Source organism: Pleurodeles waltl, chromosome 1_2 (assembly GCF_031143425.1).
Source record: "Pleurodeles waltl isolate 20211129_DDA chromosome 1_2, aPleWal1.hap1.20221129, whole genome shotgun sequence".
In the NCBI taxonomy this organism is placed as follows: Eukaryota; Metazoa; Chordata; class Amphibia; order Caudata; family Salamandridae; genus Pleurodeles; species Pleurodeles waltl.
In genome coordinates this window covers 1,173,964,979-1,173,989,470 of record NC_090437.1, presented here as the reverse complement: position 1 = coordinate 1,173,989,470, position 24,492 = coordinate 1,173,964,979, and the positions used below count along the sequence as shown (strand labels likewise).

General features: G+C 42.8%; 1 protein-coding gene across 3 annotated transcripts in view; it reads right to left on the bottom strand.

Annotated features, from left to right (window-relative positions):
- Positions 1-24,492, bottom strand: part of SH3TC1 (SH3 domain and tetratricopeptide repeats 1) — a 220,636-nt gene that overhangs the window by 103,367 nt on the left and 92,777 nt on the right. For all 3 annotated transcript variants that reach the window (XM_069203387.1, XM_069203393.1, XM_069203402.1), the window contains 2 exons: positions 23,040-23,235; positions 10,619-10,752 (listed from right to left, as the gene is read on the bottom strand). In XM_069203387.1, coding sequence (XP_069059488.1) covers positions 10,619-10,752; positions 23,040-23,235 — 330 coding nt within the window. The remainder of the gene's footprint in view (positions 1-10,618; positions 10,753-23,039; positions 23,236-24,492) is intronic.

Genomic DNA, 24,492 nt, shown 5'->3' with positions numbered 1-24,492 from the left:
AAGGGAGAAGTAATGGGAGTGGAGGATAAGGGAGTGGTTGTTGGAGGTGTTTGTCTGCTGGATATGGGTGCAGGTGCATGGGTTGTATGCTGTTGTGAGGTGGATGGCTGTTGGGTGTCTGAGTGCTTGCGTTTGTGTACTTTGGGGACGTGTGCATGGATGTTGTGGAGGTGTCTGCCAGTGAGGTGTGTGCTCTGCTTGGTGTGGTGATCATGCAGGTAGTGGATGATGATGTAGTGCATGCAGGTGTGAGTGTGGACGTAACTGGGTGGGAGGTAGAGGAGAAGGAGGGGGAAACAGTGGAAATAGTGGATGTTGTTGTGTCTGCAAATGAATGGGGTTTGTGTGCGTGCCTGTGGGATGAATTGTGGTGCTTGTGTTTGCCTGTGACACTCCTGGGTGTTGTCCTGTGTGCATGCTCGTCTGGCTGTGTGCTTGGGACGGGTTGGGGTTGAGGAGAATGGGCCTGGTAAGTGGTAGTTGGAAAGGGGACGGTTGAAACAGGGACAATGGCAGCCATCAGAGAGGAGGCTAGAGCCTGGATCGATCTCTGTTGGGACACCAATCCACTGTGAATGCCCTCCAGGAATGCATTAGATGGCTGCATCTGGGCTGCCAGCCCCTGGATGGCATTCACAATGGTTGATTGCCCTACAGAGATGGATCTCAGGAGGTCAAGAGCCTCCTCACACAGGGCAGCAGGGCTCACTGGGGCAGGGCCTGAGGTGCCTGGGGCGAAGGAGATGCCCACCCCTGGTGGACTTGGCTACACTGGAGGACAGGCACATAATACCCACCTATAGACTGGACAGGGCGACAATCACAGAGCTGTGTGCCCAATTGGAGCCTGACCTGATATCTGCTATTCGTCATCCCACTGGGATCCCCCCTCTTGTGCAAGTGCTATCAGTTCTCCATTTCCTGGCAACTGGTTCTTTCCAAGTGACAGTGGGCTTGGCAGCAGGAATGTCAAAGCCAATGTTCTCAATAGTGCTGACAAGAGTTTTGTGTGCCCTGATAAAACATATGTGCTGCTACATTGCATTCCCCCAGGTTGAGAATTTGGCCACTGTGAAGGCCGAGTTTTATGCAATGGGACATATCCCCAATATAAGTGGTGCGATTGACGAAACACATATTGCATTTATACCCCTTCCCCTGACAGAATGAGCAGGTGTTCAGGAATCGTAAGAGTTTCCACTCTATGAATGTGCAGATGGTGTGCTTGGCAGACCAGTACATTGCCCACCTCAATGCTAAGTATCCTGGGTCGGGGGCATGATGCCTTTGTCCTAAGGAATAGCAGCATCCCAAATGTGATGGTCCAACTACAGAGGCACAGGGTGTGGCTAATAGGTGAGCCCTGGTTCCCACACAGTATATGTTGGTGTATGGCTATGGTGTTGGCCATATGGGATATTGAGTGGCTAAATGTTGTCCCTCAATATTTTCAGGTGACTCTGGTTACCCAAACATATCATGGCTGCTGACCCCTGTGAGGAATGCCAGGACAAGGGCAGAAGAACATTATAATGAGGCACATGGGCGAACCAGAAGGATCACTGAAAGGACCTTTGGCCCCCTGAAGGCCAGGTTCCGGTGCCTCCATCTAACAAGTGGATCCCCATGCTACTCACCCAAGAAGGTCTGCCAGATAGTGGTGGCATGCTGCATGTTGCACAACCTGGCCCTCATACGCCATGTCCCTTTTCTGCAGGAGGAGGAGACTGGAGATGCCCCTGTGGCAGCAGTGGACCCTGTGGACAGTGAGGATGAGGAGGCAGAGGATATGGATGTGGACAACAGAACATCTGTAATCCGTCAGTACTTACAATGACACACAGGTGAGACAGAGCAACTTTACATTTCAATGACTTTGGTTGTATTCTGTGTGGCATTGGCATGCTGGTATTTCCCACTTCTATGCCCACTTATTGTTCCTTCTGGCTATTCATTTTGTAGATGTTGGTTATTTGACAAATTCTCCTGGTGTGATCACAACAGCCAGCTACAGGTCATTAATTCTATGCTCATTCTACGTAAAGTTCATTTGGAATGTTTGTACCTGTTTCAATCAATACATATTTGAAATACATGACATACTCGAAATCGATTTTTATCAAAGGGTGTTTAATAAAGTGTTAACATATAGAGGGAAAAGTGCAATGGGATGGGGTAATGATGGAGGAAAGTCCAGGGTATTGTTCGAGTCTGTTTGTAGTACAGGTGCATTATCCATGGGGACATGGGAATGTGAGCAATGGCAGTTCAAGGTGGACAGGGTGACTAAGTGGGACACAAGGGGGACAATCAGGAGAGTCTCATTTCCTGGCGGGGGTCTTGGCAAGGGTCTCTGGCTACTGTCTGGATAGCAGGGAACGTTTACAGGGTGGTTCACCTTCTGCAGGGGGAGGGATGCTGGTGGCCTGTGAGTTCTGTGGTGGGGCATCCTGGCTACTACCGGCAGCGGAAGTGGAAGGCTGTTCAGATGACTGGCTAGTGGCAGGGGCCCGCTGGTGTGATACTGCCTCCTCATAATGTTGGCCATGTCTGCCAGTACCCCTACTATGGAGATCAGTGTGTTGTTGATGGCCTGCAAGTCCTCCCTGATTCCCTGATACTGTCCCTCCTGCAGCCATCTGTTCTCCTGCACGTTGTCTAGGATCTGGCCAATCATGTCCTGGGAATGTTGATAGGCACCCAGGATCTCTGTGAGTGCCTCCTGGAGAGTCGGTTCCCTGGTCCTGTCCTCCCCCTGGCGCATAGCAGTCCTCCCAGTGTCCCTGGTGGCCTGTGCCTCTGTCCCCTGAACCGTGTGCCCATTGCCACTGACCCCAGATCCCATAATTGTCTTGTGTGCAAGGTGTGGCCTGGGGTCCCTGTACAGGTGGACACACTGCTGATTGACGTGTCCTGGTAACAGAGGTTTGGGGACACTGGGTGGGTGCTGTGATGTTGGTTCCTGAGGGGGAGGCTCTGTGGTGGTCTGTAACTGGGCTTGGTTAACAGGCTGTCCAGTGGTCCCTGATTGGCCAGGTAGATCGTCCAGATCCTGAAGACCAGAGTTACTGTCATCACTGTGGGCTTCTTCAGTTGGGGGACTGGATAGTGCTGGCACCTCCTCTCCGGTGACATTGGCTGGGGTTCCTGTGGGGATGTTAATGATGTGTTATGGTTAAGGTGTATGACATATTGTACATCCCTGGCTTCCCCTCTATGGTTGGTGTTGCCCTGCCAGCTTTTACTTGTGTTGGTGTATGGTTGGATTGTTAGTTTCCCTATACTGTGCATGCTTTAGTCATGAGTGTCCATGCAGGGCTGTGAGGGGTGTCCATGCATTGGGACAGCATGCAGGGCTTAGCATTGGGATTAGTGTGATGTGATGGTGGGGTGTATGGGATGGAGTGGAGTGATGGGAGTGAGGATGAGGGTATGTGTTGGCATGCAGGTTTGGGGGGTGATAATGGTTGAAAGGTGACTTACCAGAGTCCAGTCCTCCTCCGACTCCGGCCAGGCCCTCAGGATGCAGTATTGCCAAGACTTGCTCCTCCCATGCTGCGAGTTGTGGGGGAGGAGGTGAGAGTCCACCGGCAGTCCCCTGGATAGCGAGCTGGTGTCTTGCTGCTATGGAACACACCTTGCCCCACAGGTCGTTCCACCTCTTCCTGATGTCGTCCTTTGTTCTGGGGTGCTGTCCCACGGGGTTGACTCTGTCCACTATTCTCCGCCATAGCTCCATCTTCCTGGCTCTTGATATCTGCTGCACCTGTGCTCCAAATAGCTGTGGCTCTACCCTGACGATTTCCTTCCTCATGACCCTTAACTCCTCCTCAGTGAAACAGGGATGCCTTTGTGCTGCCATGGGTGTTATGTGATGTGTGTTGGTGAGGGTGTGTTGGGTAATGTGTTGGGGGGTGTGAAGTGGGGTGCGTGAGGGATGTATGGGTGTGAGTGGTGTGCTGCTCTAGTTGTTGCAGTGGTCTTGGTGTCAGTCTTGTGCCAATGATTTGTATCCGTAAGGGGTTGTGGGTAATGTGGGTGTGTTATTTATAGTGGTGTGGTGTGTGTATGGGTGTCAGGTGTGTGTTGTTTGAATTGTCCAATGTGGTGGTGTTTTGTCTGAACGCGGCGAAATGTACCACCAATGGTTTACCGCCGTTGAATGTCCGCCGTGGTGATTCGTGCATCATAATGTGATTGGCGTTGTTCTATTGGCGTAACAGTGCAGGTTTTGATACTGCCACTTTATCACTGACCTTTGGTCTGGAGGATTTGTGTGTGTGGCTGTATTCTGTCGGACTGGTGTGTGTGTCATAATATGGTGAACAGATATCCGCGGCGGTAAGCTGGCGGCCGTCAGCATTGCGGTAAGCGGGATTTAACGCCAATGTCATAATGAGGACCTATATGTTCAAGTAAGTGCGTGCCAATCAGTTTATAACTCTAACAGGAGAAAGTCCGTGCCTCCCATGGTAGGAATGTGTGGGTTTTGGTATGTCCATAACCTAATAAACTATTTTTGCATCCACAAGCTGTGATGGTGTGCCTGCCTTTTTCCTTTCTGCAAAAGCGCTAGCCTGTGTATGTTATGGCAGATGTTTGAACTGCTGTTAAACACCTGACTAGTTATGGCTGGCCTCTATCCACCACCTTGTCCATTCACACAAGGGCATTCAGGCATATACATGTGTGTGCGCATGCACACATGACACATGTACATAAATGCACCTACAAACATTTTCAAAAAGACAAGCAACTATTCAGATAACCAAGCACACACACCCAACATGCATACAGGTATCAATGCATACAAAAAAACAGTGACGTATATAACTGTTCTGCAAATGATTATGTACTACACAGACTGAGCATAGTGGTATGTGCAACTGGTTGGGATGGAACAGGGTAAACTTGGGCAGGTACCAATTCATAATGTTTAGTAGAGGGGTCATAGTGATGTGGGGTAGAAAGACAAAGGGTAAAATGTACAAGGGGGGAGGGTCTAGTAACGCTCATTAAGTGAGAAAATGGTGATGTGCCTTTCAGTAGCACTTGATGATTTGTGCTGGGAATACATTATGTTATATTCCTGGGAGCCATGGATAATGTATATAAGAGTCACAGTGGGTGTTGTGAATGAAATTAGTATTGATATTTCACATCAGGGAAGCACTAGGTGTACAGTTCAAGAGCACTGGAATGTGTGCACTATGGAGGCACAGTCTGATGAGGATTAGGGACCACAAGATAATATAGAACGTGGGCACATTCGGGTACAAAATAGAATAGGATATGATAAAGTGTGAACATTTCAGCCTGTCCTGAGCATTTGAATAAAACTATTTTGCTTGCTGTGATTTTTAGGCCTACACAAAAGAGAACTACAATTTCCTGCTAGAATTAGACAATTGTACATGTACAATAGCTTTATTGTTTGATTAATAGAAATCATTACAATATATATGAAAAGCAGCCACATTGAAATTTAAAAAAAAATATTTGTTAAAAAATTGGTGTATGAAAGTCCTCCTTTTTGCCCTGGTCACCCTCAAACTTTTTGGACAGATGCTGGTGATTACTGACTCGTGGCTGTGCCCTGGGTACTGCTTACCAGTCCCAGGGCCAGTGCTCTGTGTAAAGTGGATATGCAAATTAGGCTAATTGTAATTGGCAATATTAACCTACCTATAAGTGCCTATTATATGGTAGGGTATGTAGGGTTAGGGACCCCAGCATAGGTAATGCACCCATAGGTGCACTGCCGAGGTGCCCAGTGTCATTTTAAAGGCAGGCCTGCCTTGCTGGCTACTTTTAAACTAAAGTTATATGCAAATTCGACTTTGGAATTAAAAGCACTTCCAAAGTCTCAAACAACCTTATTTTTACATATAAGTCACCCCTAAGGTGTGACCTATGTGCCCATAGGGTTGGATGCCCTGCAACTATAAGCAGGGACCTTATAAAAATAGTTTTATAAGCCCTGGTGAAGTAAAAAGGCCAAATTAGTGGTTCCCTCATTGAAGTAAATGGCCTCCAGAGGCTAGAATGGGGAGATTTTATTTTAATTTATGAAGTCCCCTTAAGTGTCAGATACCTCAAGTTTGGTATCAAACTAATTGTGATAATACATCCCACAACATACAATTGTTGGATTTAATATAACTTGTTCAGGTAAGGAGTTTTAAACTCTACCTAAAGTTGCCAACTTCAGCCCTGTAGTGCCCTTCTCTGATTGGCCAGCCTCTGGCAGCCTGGCCAAGCTGCCTTGATGAGGCATGAAGTGGCCTGGGCTGAACACCAAGAGACGTGCCTGGGGGAGGAGAACTTCCCTCAGCAGACTGAGAATCAGGAAGGGGGAGGGCTGCTAAACTGGTCTTCAAAGGCAGGGAAGGACATTTGGAGCAACCCAGCACCTCCCTCACATCCTGCAAACCCAGACAATTAGGTGCCCCCTTGATTAGATTAGGAGAGGGCAGGAGAGGGGCGTGTTTAGGATTTTTAGCCACACCAGTGGGTGGGCTCAGCCAGAGGTAGTCTCCAAAAATCAGTTTCAGCCATGATAGATTTTTAAGGAATGTTGCTCCCTGGGACTGATTTTTGTCACACTTCCCAGGAAGTGGTCATCACAGGGGGAAGGACCCTGCACCTGATTGGAGAACCATGACTCCCAGTTTTTCACCCAGGAGCAAGGATAAAACTGGCAGAGCTGCATCCACACCTCAGATCCCTACAAGGAAGGACTACAGGAGAAAGACTGCCCTGCTGGACCCCTGACCTGCACCTGGACACTGCACTCTGGAGGACTGCACCAGCTGCACACTTGGGCTTCACCAAAAGAAGGACTTTGCCTGGCTTCAACTGTTCAAGGAGGGACTCTCTGTTTGCTACAGGTGAAAGATTGCTAACCAGAGTCCCCTGCACCAATTCCTGAAGAAACTGACCAGCTGACCACTGCCCAGTGGCCAATTTGTAGTTTGCGCCACTGGACAGTGGTTTCTCCACACCCTCAAGGAGCAAGTCAGAGCTTCCGGAACCTTGAGGTGAGCTATGGACACCAAACAAACCTTAAAAGCACATCTGGGAGAAGATCCAGAAGTGTAGAGAAGTTTGGAGAACTTTTGAAAAAAAGCTCCATAAAGGGACCAGCCCGCCACAACAACTCTAGCCGGTTTGCCTCAACTGCGACCCGGCCTGACTTGCAGGTTTCTCATGGTGAAGAAAATCTCCAAAAAGGCGACTACGTCTGAATGTAGAAAGTTGACAGGGACCTCCCAGGCAGTGTATCCTAAGAGGGCTCCAAGGACGTCAGGATCAAGATTCAGGTTTGCCCCGGTTGAAGGATTTTCAGCTCAAAAAATCGTCTAATCCGAACGTAGAAATCTCCACCTAGGGCTGCCGCGATGTGTATCTGAGGAAGAGTTCCAGGAGGTCGGACTGGGCTGGCGACTTGGTCCCACTGAAGAAAATCTTCAAGAAAACGACTAAGTCCAAAGGTAAACTTTTGGCCGAGGCCTCCCGTGGGCTGTAGCCGAATATGGCTCCATTGAGGTCGGCCTTAAACTTTGACTTTGACTTTGACTTTCTGACAGACCCGAACTTACAATTGAATCACACAAATTGTAAACACTTGTGGAAGTTCGGGTGTACCTGTTTTCCCACCAAAGAAAGGTTGGACTAGTCGACCAAATTTGGTGTATTTCTGTCCAGCCATATTTTCATGTATCACTTCTCAAAATTTCTTCTGGGAATTAATATGGAAAAACAAATGTTTTGTGCCCCACCTTCATCATGGCCCTAACATGAGGAATTACCCTGATACTTTCCAGGAAGAAGCAGAGATAGGATAACTTCAAATGGTGCTAAAGTCATTAGCAAAACAAAAAATGATCTTCCTACTGAAACTCTGACATAACTATAAGTAAACAGTGACAACTTTCATTATCATACCTAACTATAACTTTATTTTAACCTTTTGTTTTTTTCAGTGAATTACTGGAATTTCTTGATCATATTTAAACTTGCAAGAAAAGACCTTTACATATTTAATGTTGATAACGCTTACTCGAATAACAACACCCTGTGGAGGCATTATATTGACAATTGACTGCGATTAATTTCCTTTGACATGAGATGGGTTTCATATTAAAGAAGCCAATGAAAACGGAGGAGGATTCTTCCTGGGAGAGGGCTTCCTTTTTGTCTTTTGTGTAAAGTAGTTTTTTGAAGACCTTAAAGTGTACGATGTGTGGAATTTAAACTTCAGGTAGGCTATCTTTAAATCACAGCAACATTGCTATGTTGTTACTCTAATTAGAAGTATATCTTGATCCCAATTTTGGGAATTTTTCTTGACTGCGGCTGGTGTGTCACGTAGTGTTTCAAGTGACAGGAACGGCAGACTGTGGAAGAAGTCTGTTTGGGAATCTATTTTTTTAATCTAGGTACGATTCTCAGCAACCATTGAGTTTAAATTGTGCAGTCTTTACATTTTTAGATATGCCCCCCGTTGTCTTCAATTGAAAGCTTTTTAGTCTTTTCCTTTTAAAAAAAAAAAAATAAAGAAAAAACAGACTGCCCCAAAAAGATTTCCTGTCGGTGCAGACATCTGGTGGAAACTTTGCTGCACCATAAATAACGTCAGTCGAGGCGACCGGCTTGGCTTGATAAGGCCATACGTATTTAAAGGCACACGCTGACGTGGTACAGTTTTGTTCTGGACAGTGCAGTGTACTGTGGCACCTGAACAGGTGAAGGAAATTATGTTGTCATTATGGTAAGCATTGTTCTCCGGGGCCTTAGCATTTAAATTTTTCTTCTGGAGGTGGTTGGGTACTTGTAGAAAGCAACATTGTAACTGAAAGATGTTTTTCCACAGTTTGGTTGCTGATTTAATCAGGACGCAGTCTCTCACCATAGCGGATGTGAAATTGAGTCTTCCGTTCTCCTAGAGACATTTTTTTAATAGGGAATTTGATACAATATATCACGGAGCTCAGCTATTATTCCCAGGTGAGCAATTTTTTTGAGGGATCATTTTTTCTTTTTAGATCTGTCCTGTGTGAGATGCCGCACTGATTGGGCATCTTTTAAGTTTACAGATTTGGATAAATTGAATTTCTGCAGGTGTGAAGCTGTGTTGCCTTCGCTGCCTATATTCTTCTCCTGTCCAGTATTAAGGATGTTACTGTGCACAGTCTCCAAGTGAGGGGCTGTATGCACTGGAGAGAACACACTGATTATTAACTTGTGCACTAGTTGTTTTTACTTAGATTTGTTGTTTTCTTCTCTTTGGTTGCCCCTTTAACTCATGGATTTTATCCTTTATGATTTTAATCGGCTTTGTGTATCTTGGGTCCAAATGTTCACAACATCTTTTCTTAAGCCTGTACTGAACTTAAAATCCTCAGGAGGGAAAACAGCAACACAAGTGGTCACCCTCACTTTATGGATGAACTGTTGATTACTCTACTATGATTATGGGCAGGATTTATGTAGTGTGTTTGAAACTGCTTACTCATTGATGTTCTCTTAACTTTTTCTCATCTATCTTCGGAAGAGTACTCCTTTTGAGCACTCTATTTCAAACACTAAGGAGCAACCATTGCATTTCAAATGTCATGTATCTATTACTGATTTCTAATACAATGAGAAAGTGTTTTTGAATTGAGTTGTCTCTTTTATGGAAATTTTCTTAATGGGACTATTTTGTTGCATGTAACACATTATGCCCAGGTCCTTCGATTTGCTGGGTCACACCATTGTTTTCTAATGGCCCTACATCCAACCCTCTCCCCACAGCTTACCACCACCTGCTGTGTGTGTGTTTGTAGATATATAGGTGTATATCAGGGTATAATAAGAAATTAAGCTCAACTATTAGTCCAGCATTCAGAAGTACTGACTTCACTGCCTATTTGCATGACACATAGATGCCCTCATTTTGGCACCTCTGGAAGTTCAACGCCAGAACTGCAGTGAGCAGAGCTGGTATGAGCAATTGCCTGTATTTTTGTTTGTCCACTTTTGCCTAAGTGGCATCAGGAAAACAATACAGCAGCCACTCAGCACCATCCCCTCTAATATGCCCTCCTTGAAATCATGCCATTAGACTGCCGGAAGCAAGGAATAATGAAGGCGTACAGCACCTCAAGGAAAGATGTTACTCCCCACTCTGCATGGCAGTGGAAAACTTCCTTCTGCTGCACAAAGCCACTTTTTATCAGCTTTCTTATTTTAGCAATCTTTGCCAGCTCCACACAACTCTACACACATCAGAGCTAGTGAAACTGTTGAAAAAATGTGCAAAGCTGCAAACCATCATGCTTCACAACTTCGCACCTGGTTGCATGGGAACGCCCATATCCCAAAGTCTGTAGTCTATAGCCTAAACCTAATAATATTTTAAGCTTTATGGGGAAAACATTGCTGTCATGTTGATTTTAGCATTTTCTGTCACCAGAAAATACAGATTTTAAATACGGTTTTGATTTTCTATGAAGAACAATTGTGGTCTGTAATTTACATTATAATGAACAAGGTAAATTATAATGAATGATGTACAAACTACATAAAAGGTAAATATATTCCTCAATACATATGTGTCATAGTTACTGCTTACCCAGTTTGTAAACTGTACATACATCTGTTTCCGATAGCTGCTTGAGTAAAAGTCTTGCCTTTTCATAATCATATATTGCTTCCTCTCTGAAAAATATTTTTTCTTCCTCGTGCAGAAACTCTTTGTTGGCAGGACTACATTAAACATGGAACATGCAAGAAACTGGGTTCAGTACAGTGCAATTCCAAAAATAATGCTAACAGTCTTTAAAGGATGCTGTCAAGTTCTACTGGTTATACTTTTACTTAGTCATCACTCTTCCAATGCAAAGTTCATAGAATAATTTATCATAAAAGTTCAAAGCAATTACATTTGGTTTACTTATGTCACCAGCAAAACTACAAATAGAACAGTGTACATAAATGGGAATTTGGATTATTTCCTCTGTACTGTCATGCTGCTGTTTGGTAAAGTATTAGGCGCAGATCACAAAACATTTGGAGTAAGTCGTGACTGTCATTTATGGGTCGCCAGGGTTCGCAGGTGAGACCTTTGCTTTCCCTATGCGACTCCTGGCACTGCCCTTGCAACACCTGCATTACAGATCCTAAGGGAATAACAGAATGCAGACGCGGCTCTACAAGAGCTAAGTTTACCCCCTGAAGTCCTTGTTCCTTTCAATTCCCACACAGCTCAGTATGGCAGGGTGATAGATAAGGAGGCAAGGGGAATAACTTTTTCTCCATCAAGAGAAGGAAAGGACATGGTAGGAGAGACGACCTGCACTGGTCTGTGTCCTCTGCAATACATTTGGAATCAGAGCTGCTGCACATGAAGGGAAAGGTGTAGCTTGTCATGGTTTGATGCATAGTTTTTTTACTGTTTTTAAACCTTAATTTATGATCTGTAAAAAAACAGTCTTTTAATGCTTAGCCATTGTGTGTGATACTTTTTGCACAATATGTTTTATCAATAATGATTAAAAAGACACTATCTGTATGTATGGACTAATATTAGTAAAATTATTAAATTTTAAAACTAAGAACACTGGCAATGTTTAAAACTTGGATTTTTTTTGTTGAAAATGCTAATTAAAACTTAGGGGTAGATTTACTAAAGGCTCACCTAACAGAGCACAGCAATCCAAGTTACAAGAAGCTAAAGACCTGGCTTTCAATTAACCAAACAACTAGAGGTAGGGAAAGGCACACATACCTACTCAGGGCCAGGATACCCTCAAGGGTGGTAGTGCACTTTACAAATACACATACCATAACATTATATAACAAAGTTGCTACCCTGTGTTGCATGCGTAGCTGAGAGCAGGACAGTACCCTATCTGCTAAGATCTCTCCCTAGAACTGGTGCACGATCAGGCTGCCTAGCACAACACACACCTTTGCACCATAGCGTAAGGGTGTCTGCATGATGTCTAACTAAGGTTTTGTATTGGAATAGGGTGTCCTTCCACTACAAAATACTATGCCTAGCACAATTTAAATATTTTCCCACTTTGGATGTGTGCTGTACAGTGCAGCACACATGCAAAGTTTGAAATGTTTGGAGAAACTGAAACATTTTATGTTTTTTAACATCAACCTCAGCGACATTATTTCATTAGCACAAAGCCCAGTCTAGAAATATTAATAGATAGGGCTTTGTGCCAAAAACATGCACGGTTGCATGGGAACACCCATATCCCACCTAGGGTATGCCTCCTTACTGCAAAATAATGCAAAGCAGCCCTTGACATACTTTGTGTTACTTTAGATGTCATTGAAAGGTCAAAGAGCATGGACTTTCACTTCCACCAACTCCTGCCTGGGACCGGCTTTTGGGGAGGGAGGGCTGGGAAGCCATCTCTCCGCAGGCTGGGTTGGTGGGACTAGGTCCTTTTGCGGGGAGCAGAAGTGGACCCGGTGCATGTCAGCCCTGGGGGAGTTTGTAAACCCCTCCCACATCACCCCCCCCAACGTGCTTGGAAAGTACCACATATACAGCTGGAAGATTCGCAGGTGTGACCAACGTATGGTCCATATTAAGCCAGATGGAGAAACGGACAGGGCCAGCCTAATTTTGAGATAATGTGCCCTAAGGCATGAAAATGGGGTCCACCGAAGACCCCTGGACACAGAGCGGGTCCACATGGCCTGGAGGGGGAATGCTGGACCAGGGTCTGGAAGGCCACAAGGCAACAATCCTGGCAGCCATACAAGACAGCAAAAAAGCTCTGGAGAATAAAATTGATGCAGTGGCACTTGGTCTGGGGGTTCTACACACAAACCATAAGAAGCTGGCAGAGAGGGTGGTGGCGACAGACTATGCTCTGGCCCAGATTAAGCCTTGGTCTCTGAGAGCAACAACAAGATCCGCACCATGCAAAAAAAATTATCGAAGGGTTGCAAGAGAAGATGCCGAAGGCATATCCTGCCATAATAATGTGAGGCTTTTTAGGGGTCCCCAAAAAAACTAAAGGCCCGAGCATGGAGCTGTCCTTGGAGGAATGGCTGCTATCAACAGTGCTGGGTGACAAGGCCTCAACCACGATCACGGTCAAAAGAGCCCACAGGGTGCAGAGCAGGGGCACGACCCAGGGTCATAGTGGCCAGACTCTTGAACTTTCGGGACAAGGACACTACCCTGCAGGTGGTCAACATGCATGGACAGTGACAAGTGGAGGGGGGAAATGAATATAAATCCAAACAATACTAATGTTATGTTATTTTAATATTGCTTATAACGCACTCTACCCACCCCAGGAGTGGTATCTTGGCACCAAAAAAGATCACTAACCTGTCAACAAGCAGTTATGCCCTAAACAGCACAATTTTCAAAAGCTTCCTAAATTTAAGATGGTCCTTGTATTGCTGAATATGGAGAGGAAGTAAATTCCATTATCAAAGAGCCAAAAATGAAAAGGCACTTCCACCTGATCTAGCCTTCCTAACCCGTGGAACTGAGAGCAACTCTTTACACGCAGATCTTAATGATCTGCTGGGGAGATACTGAACGAGCAAGCTGGTTATGTAGCACGGGCCTTTTCCATTCAACGCTTTATGAGTCAAACAGCATAGTTTGAAAACAATTCTCTTGCATATTGGCAACCAATGGAAGGCACTCAGGAGGAGAGAAGATGCCGATCCATATAGTAAATTATAAATAAGCCATTTTTCAGTATTCTGTATGACTTGAAATTTGTTCAGTACAGTGTCATTAGCAGAGGCTAGTAAAGCATTACAATAAACAAGGTGGTTAACCACCATCATTGGAGTCAAAGTTTTCCTAGGCAAAATAGGGGGCGAGGGGAAAACTGTTTGAAATAACCGAAGTATATGAAATCAATTACCAGTCATGGTCCCAACCTGGTCTGTCAATGATAGAGATTGATCTAGACGAACACCCAGGTTTTTTGTAATAGACTTGGGGCTGGGTCAAGATCTGAAGGCCACCAGTCGGGAGTCCAAAGCTGTTGTGCCTTGCCACAGCATGATCTCCATCTTATTCATGTTCAGCTGGAGACGAGTATCCATCACCCATGCTGCAATAGCGGTCATGCCTGCAGCAAAACAGGATTTAGCCTCATTTGGATCATTTTCCAGAGTGAAAATCAACTGGGTGTCATCTGCGTATGAAAGTGGAATGAAGCCAAACTTTGACAACCTTGGCAAGGGGGTACACATAGATGTTGAAGAGCATGGGGCTAAGACACGAGCCCTGAGGCACCCCTTATCCAATTTTAAAGTCCATGATTTAAGGACGCTCAAGTTGATAGTCTGGGTACGATTAACTAAAAGCTGTACATGTGTCCCTATCTCTTGCAAATGTTGGAGAAGCCTAGGAGGAGATACTGTATCAAATGCTGTGGATAGATCTAGCAAAACTGAACACTGAGGGAATGTTATTATCTAAAGCGCAGTGTGTATGGTCCATGACCGCCACTAAGGTGGTCTCTGTACTATGCATTAGTCTAAAGCCTGATTGGGAAGGATCCAACAAAGTATGCATTTCTAAATAGTTGATAAGTTGGGAGTTAACTTGACCTTCCAGGATCTTGCTTAATAGAGAAAGGAGTGAAATGGGTCGATAATTGGCAAGATTTTCGGGGGTAAATTAGTTTTTTTCTGAATTGGATCACCTGTGCAGCTTTCCAAGCGGTGGAAATGGTCCATGATGTAATGCTGATGATCTAATACTGTGCAAGGCCAAAGAGAACTATTTATTGCAGTAAAACAACATTTGAGGAAGCTGAATTTAAAGTACGCATTGTTTTTCCCAGCAAATCTATGAATTACCAACCATGAGAGGTCGAGCTTCTTTACCCTGGCAAATGAGGCATGGAACTGGTTGGAAACGTGGGGTCATTCTGCCCTCAAGAGAAGCAGGGGAGGGATAGTCATCTTGAGTGGCAGGCGCACAAATCAAAACTTAAGTCACGTAGATGAGCTGGTGTGGTCCAGGCCAAAGACCAAGTGGAGGCCACGATGGCCAAGGTGCAATAGAACACATCCCATTAACAAAGAAACATAACAAAACAATTAAAACATAACATAGCATATCAGCCCTGGGGGAGTTTTACCCCTTCCCCACATGCTTAGGAAGCACTACATATACAACTTATAAAAACTATTAGCATGGTTGGTGGAAAAGGAAGATGGATATACATGGTTATTACGGAAGCCAGGGAGGAGGCAGATATACAATATCATCATTCTCTGACCACTGGAGCTGGCTAAAGGCCTAGAGGACACTGTGGGAGAATCCAAGGGTTCTCACACAGATAGGGATAAACTAAACCTCCAAGCTGTCACCTCATTGATGGCAGACACAATGGGTTCACATGAACAGGGATCAACCAACAGCCTTGATACTTTTTTTTTCAGTTTTATATAACGCAAACATGACCCAAAGGTATTGGAGCGCTTTACATGAGCACCAGTTATGTTACAAAAGGACACATCCGTTTTTTTTTTGGTAGGCATGGGGTGATTAAGGCCCTCATCATGAGGCTGTCGGTCATCAGACTGCCAGCCTCGCTGTGGCAGCCTTACCACTGCGGACCCAGCGTAAAGACCGCCACATTACAAGTTGTGGGGTTTGGCAAAAGCCAAACCTCCACAAGGCTGCCTGGCCCATTGGTGTGATTGCACCGACTCAGCCGTCGGTGAGCACCTCTAACATGGCGGCAGGCCTCAGCCTGCCGGCGAGATTACGAGACTGCCAGGCTTTCGTGGCGGTCACCCTGGCGGAAACGCACCCAGCGACAGCAATCCTCATTCCTGCCACCGGCACACACATGCACACATGTCCCCACACTTTCATGCACCCCCCCTCCCATCCACACACTTCCAAACACCCCACAACTGTACACATCCACACAAACACCCCCACCCACTCCCACACAGACATACACACACCCCCACTCACACATACGCACCCCCCTCTGCACACATTCACACCCTGCCCCCTCACCCTGCACCGCATACATATTCACCTGCTCTCCCCGCCCACATACACAAACACATGCAGACACCTACAAACACCCCCACCTTCCCCAACAAGACACTCACTCACCCCACCCCGATCAACATACAATCACTCACACACGCACTCCAACTCACTCGCTCACAAACATGCACTCAGACGCCCACATTCGCACACATACACACACACCACACACATGCACCCAACACTCCCCACCTCGCCCCTTCTCGGATGATCACCTTACCTTTTCCTGCAAGCTGGGTATCCACGAGGGGATGGGTACTGACTGTTTTGCACCACCAGAACCACCATGCCAGCAAGACTCCGCCAAGCCATATTACGGCTCGTAATACAGCAGGCGGAGTCTTGCCGGTGTGGCGGTGCTGGCGATGCACCTGCCTCTTCAACTCCGTGAGCCGGGCCGACAGAGTTGGACTTCCACCCATAAATGGCAGTCCGTTGGCTGCAGCAGCTTCGCCAGTCTTTGAAAAAGACCGCCACAGTCATAATGAGGGCCTAAGTGTTTTGCCCAGAATCCCAGGCTATTGAGCCAACGCTGAGACGCAAGCCTGATTTCCTAGCTCCAAGGTAAGCAGCTCTAGGCGTTATGCCACACATTGGCTTTCAGATCACACCTGGAGTGGAGATCAGATATCTTGATCACTAGAGGCAATATATTGGGATTTTGGAAGGCCCGACCCTCAATCGGTACATGTACATTTGTCTACTGTTTTCTGACAGACACCCCGGAGTTTGACCCTCACGTTTCTCTCCTAGACTGTGAATGGCCTGGGCAATAAGCTGAATCAGTGAGTGGTATGGAAATGTATGGCCAGACAGGAACCAGATATTATCATAATGCAAGAGACCCACTTGCTGTGAAATATCTGTGGGTTCATAAATTATGGCAGATATAAACTACTGATTCAAGCTTGGTTCCAGACGGGTTCCAGGGCAGTGAGACCCTGGCCCGTAAATCTCTCCCACTAAAGGTCACAGTTTTGGGTGGACAAAAATGTATGTTAAGCAGCAATGAGGGTGGACTGGAATGGAGAAAACCTGGTGATGGTGTTGTGGTATTACCCCCACCCTCTTGTCCTCCACACGGAGGGGCTCGATAAGTTAGGGAATGGGTAAAAATATAATAATTTCATTATATAAGAGCTCTGATAATAGCTGATAATAGCTTTGTGAGTATGCCTGGGCTGATGCTACAGTAGGGCTTGGACACTAGCAGCTCCTTATTTTGTCACCTCTCCGCCAATCTACATACTGTGGCTGGAGGAAGCAATATTTCCAGGGTTGGTGTCTTTTTTAGTGTGTGCAAATCTACTAACTTGCGTGTTTTAAGGGTTTTCCCCAGCTCCTCTCTAATCATTTCCCACACTGAGAAAGGTTGGAAATTTACTTCTGACAAGGGTCAGTAGTAAAACTTCTCCCAGGGTTGGGAGAAAAGTGGTTATTTTGGCATGAGCAAATCTACACCTGCATATTTGCTCGTGCTAAAATACAGTTCTCAAATATTTTCTAGGAGTATGATTTTCTGATCTACTTCTGTAAATACTTGTGAATTCATGAAATATGCAAAATCTGCATTAATGCAAAGACCCTCACATGTGACGAGTTCTGCCCTAGACAATTCAGTGTTACATTACATTACAATGAGCGCAATCTGTTCTTTTACAAGGAGCATATTGGCACACAATGTAGTTTTGTTCATTATCAGGAACTACTGTGGCAATGTGTGCTTTTTGCAACCAAAAAATAGGTTTGCTTTTTGCTAATACTTGCTACAATGGTGAGGGCTCAGACTTTCCATAACAATAAAGTTTTACAAAAGCGATGTCAAAACAAGACACGCATTTACAAAACCAAAAGACAGACCACCAATATTGGAGCTATTGGCTTTGCCAATGCTTGTTTATATTCATGTTTCCCATAATCTTGTTGAAACTGGTTATGCTGATGTTCCATTATGAATATTTTTTGGAAATAGTAGCATGCATCAACACATTTTACTAAATGATGCCTCAAAGAAATGGAAAATATAATTTCACGGTAGTTTAGCAAAACTTTTTTTTTCCTTGTTGCTTTTTTTGTGAACAGCTTATTTTGAAAGGAAAAAATCATCAATCTTGCTTTCAAGCTTATGCAAATATTTCCATTTAATCAGAGAGCACTCTGGGAGAATATTTTGAAACTTTGCAAACGTGTAAACATTTTTTTACTGGAACCACTGTCAGTAGTGCAGTCTGAGCTTGCAACATTTATTTAGAACGCATACCCTAATAATAAAGGCTTTGTATTAATGAGACATAAATACAAGTTCAAACAGCATTAACATATGGACACAAACATTACCTCAACTGCAGACAGTTCCCTTCCCTGCTCCGTAATGTGGTAGAGTAAATTGGCAGCATAACAGTTTGTTCTTGGCCCCAACCAATATGTCCTGGGCATTGGGCTATAGGAATTCCACACTCCTGTAGCATCCAATATACTATAGATTTTCATAGCCACATCCTCCAAATTCAATTCCACTATCTGTTTCTTAACTGGCAAGTTATCTCATTCATGATGAGATGTAGGGTTAATTTGTGGACTTTAAAACAAATTATTTTTCTACTAAGAGCATCTTTGTAGGCAGATCAGAGGTACAGCAATGTATTTGTACTTTGCACATTTGAAAATGATCAGTTTATGGGAAATTCTGAAAAATATTGGATGAGAATAACTGATTTTAAAGTGAGGATTATTTTATGATGGTGTTTCAATGACAACATATTTCAAATTTGCAAGGGAACAATAGACAATTTAAAACTATTTCACCAGACTTTGACTGAGAATGATATGAATATTGAACTGAGTTTGGAATATACTAAAGACCAAACAGACATTTTGGATTGCACCCTGTTTTCGGACAATGGTAAACTATGTAGTAAACTTTAGGAGAAAGAAACAACTAGTCACAACCAAAAGCCATCAACAGTCTGTTGCATGCCACCTCTCTACATCCTAAGTAACTAAATAAAAATGTCCCCGATGTGGAGATATTGAGAGCTGAAAGAGTATTTGGTAGAGAATTGGATTATTGAAAGGAATCTGCTTACATAAGTAAAACGTTTCAAGAGAGAGGCTACTCCAAACCAGTAATCCAAAAAAACGACTATATAGCTGATACAACAGATTGAGGAGTGCTATCAATGGATAAAGAAAAAAGAAAAGGAGTGGAATTTGAAGGTTAGGAACACATGATACTGAAATATACAAGTGACGAGGTGCATGCTGTATTGAACAAATACTGGTATTTACTAATTAGAGATACATTCTTGAGTAAATATATAAATAACAAATCTCAAAACATATATAACAGAAGTCAGATGTCAAATGACTATTTGAGTCTAAGTGACACTGTGAGTTTTAAGCATAAAAAAGGTTTTCATAAATGTAGACATTGCTCCCGTTTTAACTTTCAATTTGTAAAGTCTTAAGGTTTCAAGACAACATCCATAAAAGGGATTATGTTTCACATGATGTTTTGAATTGCAATAGTTCTCTATGTGCTTGCATAACTACTTTTGTCTATAACAAGGTATATGCTGGTTCCACTACTAGGAAATTTAAAGTAAGATGGCAAGAGAATCTATAAGTACTGAGAAATAAAAATACTGAGTTTCCACTCAGAGTACACTTTTACAAAGAACATACATCATCAGAAATATCTCAGATCAAATTCACTGTGCTATCAATGGTTAGACCTCATCGAAGAGAGGAAGACAGAATCCGTGGCTTACTCAAATTAAAAACTTGTTGCATTTATATGTTACAAGCTGTGATGAGTGGAATCAATACAGGTCAGGAATTACATGTATATCGTAGATGAAAGTTTGAGTCACTAATAACATTAGGCGCACCACTTTGTAGTATATTGGGAAGGACAATTTTTCAATATATTTCTTATTTTATTATGTTGACTTGGAGTGATGAACTAGATATCAAAGGGATTAATGTGCTCATTGGAATTCTAGATGTGATAAGTAATTGTATTTTTTTTTTTAACAAGGTGACCCATTGGATAAATATTACTCTTGCAGTTACCTAAAGTATTTTAGCTACTGACATTTTATACTGAGATTGGTGGCTGAGTTAATGTGTTTATTATAGTATTTAGGATTGGACCCATACATGATAATGGTTTTGACATTACTTATAACCTGGAAGATTATTTTGAGATACTTATCTGCAGCTCAACTAGAAAGGAAGGGATTTTTATGGTAAATGCCATTTCAAGCCTTGCACAGGAAGAAGTTGGAGCTGTACATATGGCATACTATGTTAGTGTTTCTTGTATAGTGATAAACATTTTGTCAAGTGCATGATAACAGTAAAAGCAGACTTAAATGATAACCTCTGTACTAACTATATGGGTAGCTAATGAGATAGATGGGGAGTCCCAGGTGTAGCAGGTTTGTGAGAGCACCCAGTAGATAATGAATTTTTATCCTCTGATTTTTCTCATATAGAAGTAGATTCTACAAGTTATTAAATCACATTTCTTTAATTTTACATACTAAAGGATATTTGTATTCTTGGCCAGTAGTCCAAGAATCGGCGGTAAATGTGCTGCAGTTTCAAGGAGTTAACTCTTCCTGGCCACAGAGTCAAGAATTGAATACGAAGAAATATCAGAGTGTTACAAAGCTGAAATACATAAGGTGGTTACCATTTTCTATGGAATAGGGAAAAGGTGGCTATTTTGAGGACTGATTGTTCGACTAGAGACTGAACACAGAGAAATATAATGTCAGTTACTGCAGGAATGGGAAGGTGAGTAAAATCTTTGTATAAGTATTAAGCTAAGTGTGATTAACTTCTTAAAATTAAGTTACTGAAAGTGGATACTATTATTCTTTCAGGATTTGATTTGCATTTGTGTGACATAATGAAGAACTTAAAAAAATTACATTAAAGGAAAGACATATATTGACATGGTAAACAAAATAAGTAGCTATAATTTTGGTTATGTGGTATTAAGTGATGTTTGGTTATAATGTTAAGGTTCTTAAAGGAGCCTTCTGAGTTGCAGACACAGTAACTTTTATCCCTTAGGGCCTCATTACAAGGCTGGTGGTCTTGAGATCACCAGCCTCGCAGTGGCTGCCGGACCGCCGCACTCCTGGTGGTACGACCAGCACACTACGACCCTGGCGGTCAGACCACCATCCCCACCAGGAACATGGTTCCCGATGGGCTGAGGGCGGTCAGTCTCGAGGGCACCGCTGTGCTGATCACGAGTGCCTTTTCTGGTACTTTTAAGAGTATATGCATGTTGATAAATAGCAAACTAGGCCATTTATTGCAAAAGAAAAAAATACAATGCCACGGAATGCCACAGCTAATGATGAGAAATATTGTAGATAATCTGCATAACAGACTGGGAAACAAAGAAGATAGGAATCAGTCTGAAAGCCAGTCAATATGCTATGATCTAATAGTTTTTAAAAAAGTGCCGTAGGTCAGTAGTGTTTGATGAGTTGAAGATAGTGTGAACCATGTCTGCAAAATAGGTAGGATGCTGGGTCTTCAAAAGTTGTTTTTAACTCTGACAGAGTTCAGGCTATAAGTCAAAAGTATCTGCCAATGAGGTTGAAGGAATCGCTTTTTGTATCAGAACCAAAACAAGTTAACTCAGTTTATCAAAACGCATGTTATAAGTATCTATATGAGGCCGGGCAATGTTTTCAAGTACCCACTGAGGAAGGGGTACAAGGTCATACCACAATATTTTGCCATCTCTGATACTGTTAACAAATATGGCTGGCCTTGAGCCATTCCACAGCAACTTTCATTAATCAGTATTGAATAGGAACCATTGATCAGGAGTGTATAATAAGTTTGGATTGATAAAAACAGGTGCAATTAATAATGTACAGGTCAAACCTGGCTTCAAAGGGATACAATGGCCATGTACAATGATGGAATCGCTAGGAATGAATAACCTACAGGGTCTGTCCATCTAGATGTGCTTATAAGTGCAGGATTATCTTGTGTGAGGCAGGAGAACCAAAACGTTAACTCTCACACGTGGTGGAGGAAAGAATTATGCATTTTTACATACTAACCAAAGGGCTTATGTTTCTCATGAAAGCAGGACGTTGTAATGGGAAGAAAGATCACTCCATGTAGGTTCATGGGATTAGTGGATTTTTCATTGTTGTTAAATTTCAAAATAGTTTTAATATTTTGCATTCTTTTAAAAATAGTTTTTTATTTTTAAATTAATTTTTTCAGAGGCATTACAGGGAAAGAAAAATCACAGTATTTATTGACTACCTCGTGTGGGTTACAAACATGGGCACTGACATGCCCAATGCATTTGAACTCATGCCTTTAACTGGACTATATATGTTGACTGAAAAAACAAAAGTTAAAGTGACATTTTAGTTGGGTGTTCAAATAAGGTAAAATGTTAAATGTTAAAAACCAAAACAATATCTAAAATAACAGTTCATTGAGCTAAATATAACTTGTGCCCCAGCCCTGCACTGTTTATTACCTCACATATTAACATCACTCATGATATGACATCATTGATGACATCTCAAATGACATCATACAATTATTTCTAGACCGTCCTATAGGATTTGTGGACTTGAAGTAATTCAACATATTACAGCTATCAACAATTTTCTAGTTACCTGTGTTATAGGCCCAACTGGCATTCAAGGGTCTTTAACACCTAATGTAACATAATGAATAGGCACTATGAAGCTATTAGAACACCCCACCCACTGAGGTTAGAATGTTCCAAATTAAACAGGAACAAACAGAACGGAAGGCATTCGAATGTTGAAGCAGAAGTTGTTTAACAGTCATTATTGGGCCTCTATCAATCTATGTCTTCAATGCAGCTCTCAGCATTCCAATGCTATAACACGGGGGAAGAGCAAGGTATCTTCATCAAAAAAATGAAACCGAGCATGAGTATTTTGTCACTTACTCATTTTCACGGATATCCGGCTTCACATGACTGCTTTTCACAAACCCAGTCTTCCCAGTATCCGTATGCTGTCCAACAAACCATGGCATACATTCTATGAAAAATCCAACAATCTCAATCCTTTCTCCATTCTTGAAGCTTATTTCCTCAGGAACATCACTCTCGTAATCAACCAGTGCCACACATGACCCCATAGCTGCATTGAAGAGAATGGTAACATTGAGATTCATTTTCAGTTTGTCTTGAATTAAGAACCATGTTCACATCAGCTACTTAGTATATTTAATTTTCAGTTTAAGGCAAATTACAAAATATACACACATTAACCCCCAAATATTTTAGTACACTTATTATAGGAGATAAACAACTTATTATGATTGTAATACATGTGTGACAATTACAGCATCATGCTTATGTTTTCCTTAGATGTTTTCTGCCTGCACACACATTAGAGGTCAAGTGCATAACAGAAAGACACATGAAGGCTGTGGTAATTATAAATCTGTAACTTAAGTGGATGAAAATTGGACCCAATCATTACCTATAAAAGGCAGTTATTTAGTCCAGTGGTTCTTAAACTTTTCACTTCTATGGACCCCCAATTAATCATTACTAGAACCCGGGGACCCCCACTGAATTAATATTTAAATTAGGGGACCCCCGGCAAGTCATTACTGGAAGTCAGGGACCAAGGCCTAAGCATTTTCTATAGTTTGAACAGCAAAATAGTACACAAAAAATACAGAAACACGCATTCATCAAACAATTACACAAATTTAGAAATATTTTATTTAATTCACAAATGTACAAAACAAAACATCTACATTTTAATTTTAAGGGAAGGTTATAGCTTTTGTAAATCCAATGTAGGCCCCTCATTGTCCATACTATAATCTGTTTGAGGCACTTGCACTGCTTCCACAAATCAATCTGGGGATACTAACTTAATTTTTAGCCTCCAACTTTAAATTCTTTCACATTTACATAATATTTTAAAATGTTCAACTTTACATTCTGCTCCCTTTTTTTATACACTTTGTTAATCTGCTAATATTATTTAATCTTCTAAACAGTTGTGGACTCCCTGAGCAGCCTTTGAGGACCCTTAGGGATCCTTGGATCACAGAGTAAGAACCATTGATCTAGTGGGTCCTTATCGGTGTGAGGGGGAGCTAATGAATGCATCTAAAAATGTCTTTGTATATTAAAAACTTACAGTGTGCCTAGCTGCATCATAAAATTTTATTTCTAGTGGGTTAGCACTTTTACAAATGTATATCACGCATGCTGACCTATGAATTAGAGCCTCACATACTTGTTTTACTCGTTCATCAATTCCTCCAATGCTTTTAGGAGTACTCTACATAGAAGCTCTTTCTTATTGTTGGACTTAGTAATGAGGAGAAGCGTGAGAGGCACTTAAAACTGTGTTTCAATCTTTCACTTGGTGTTT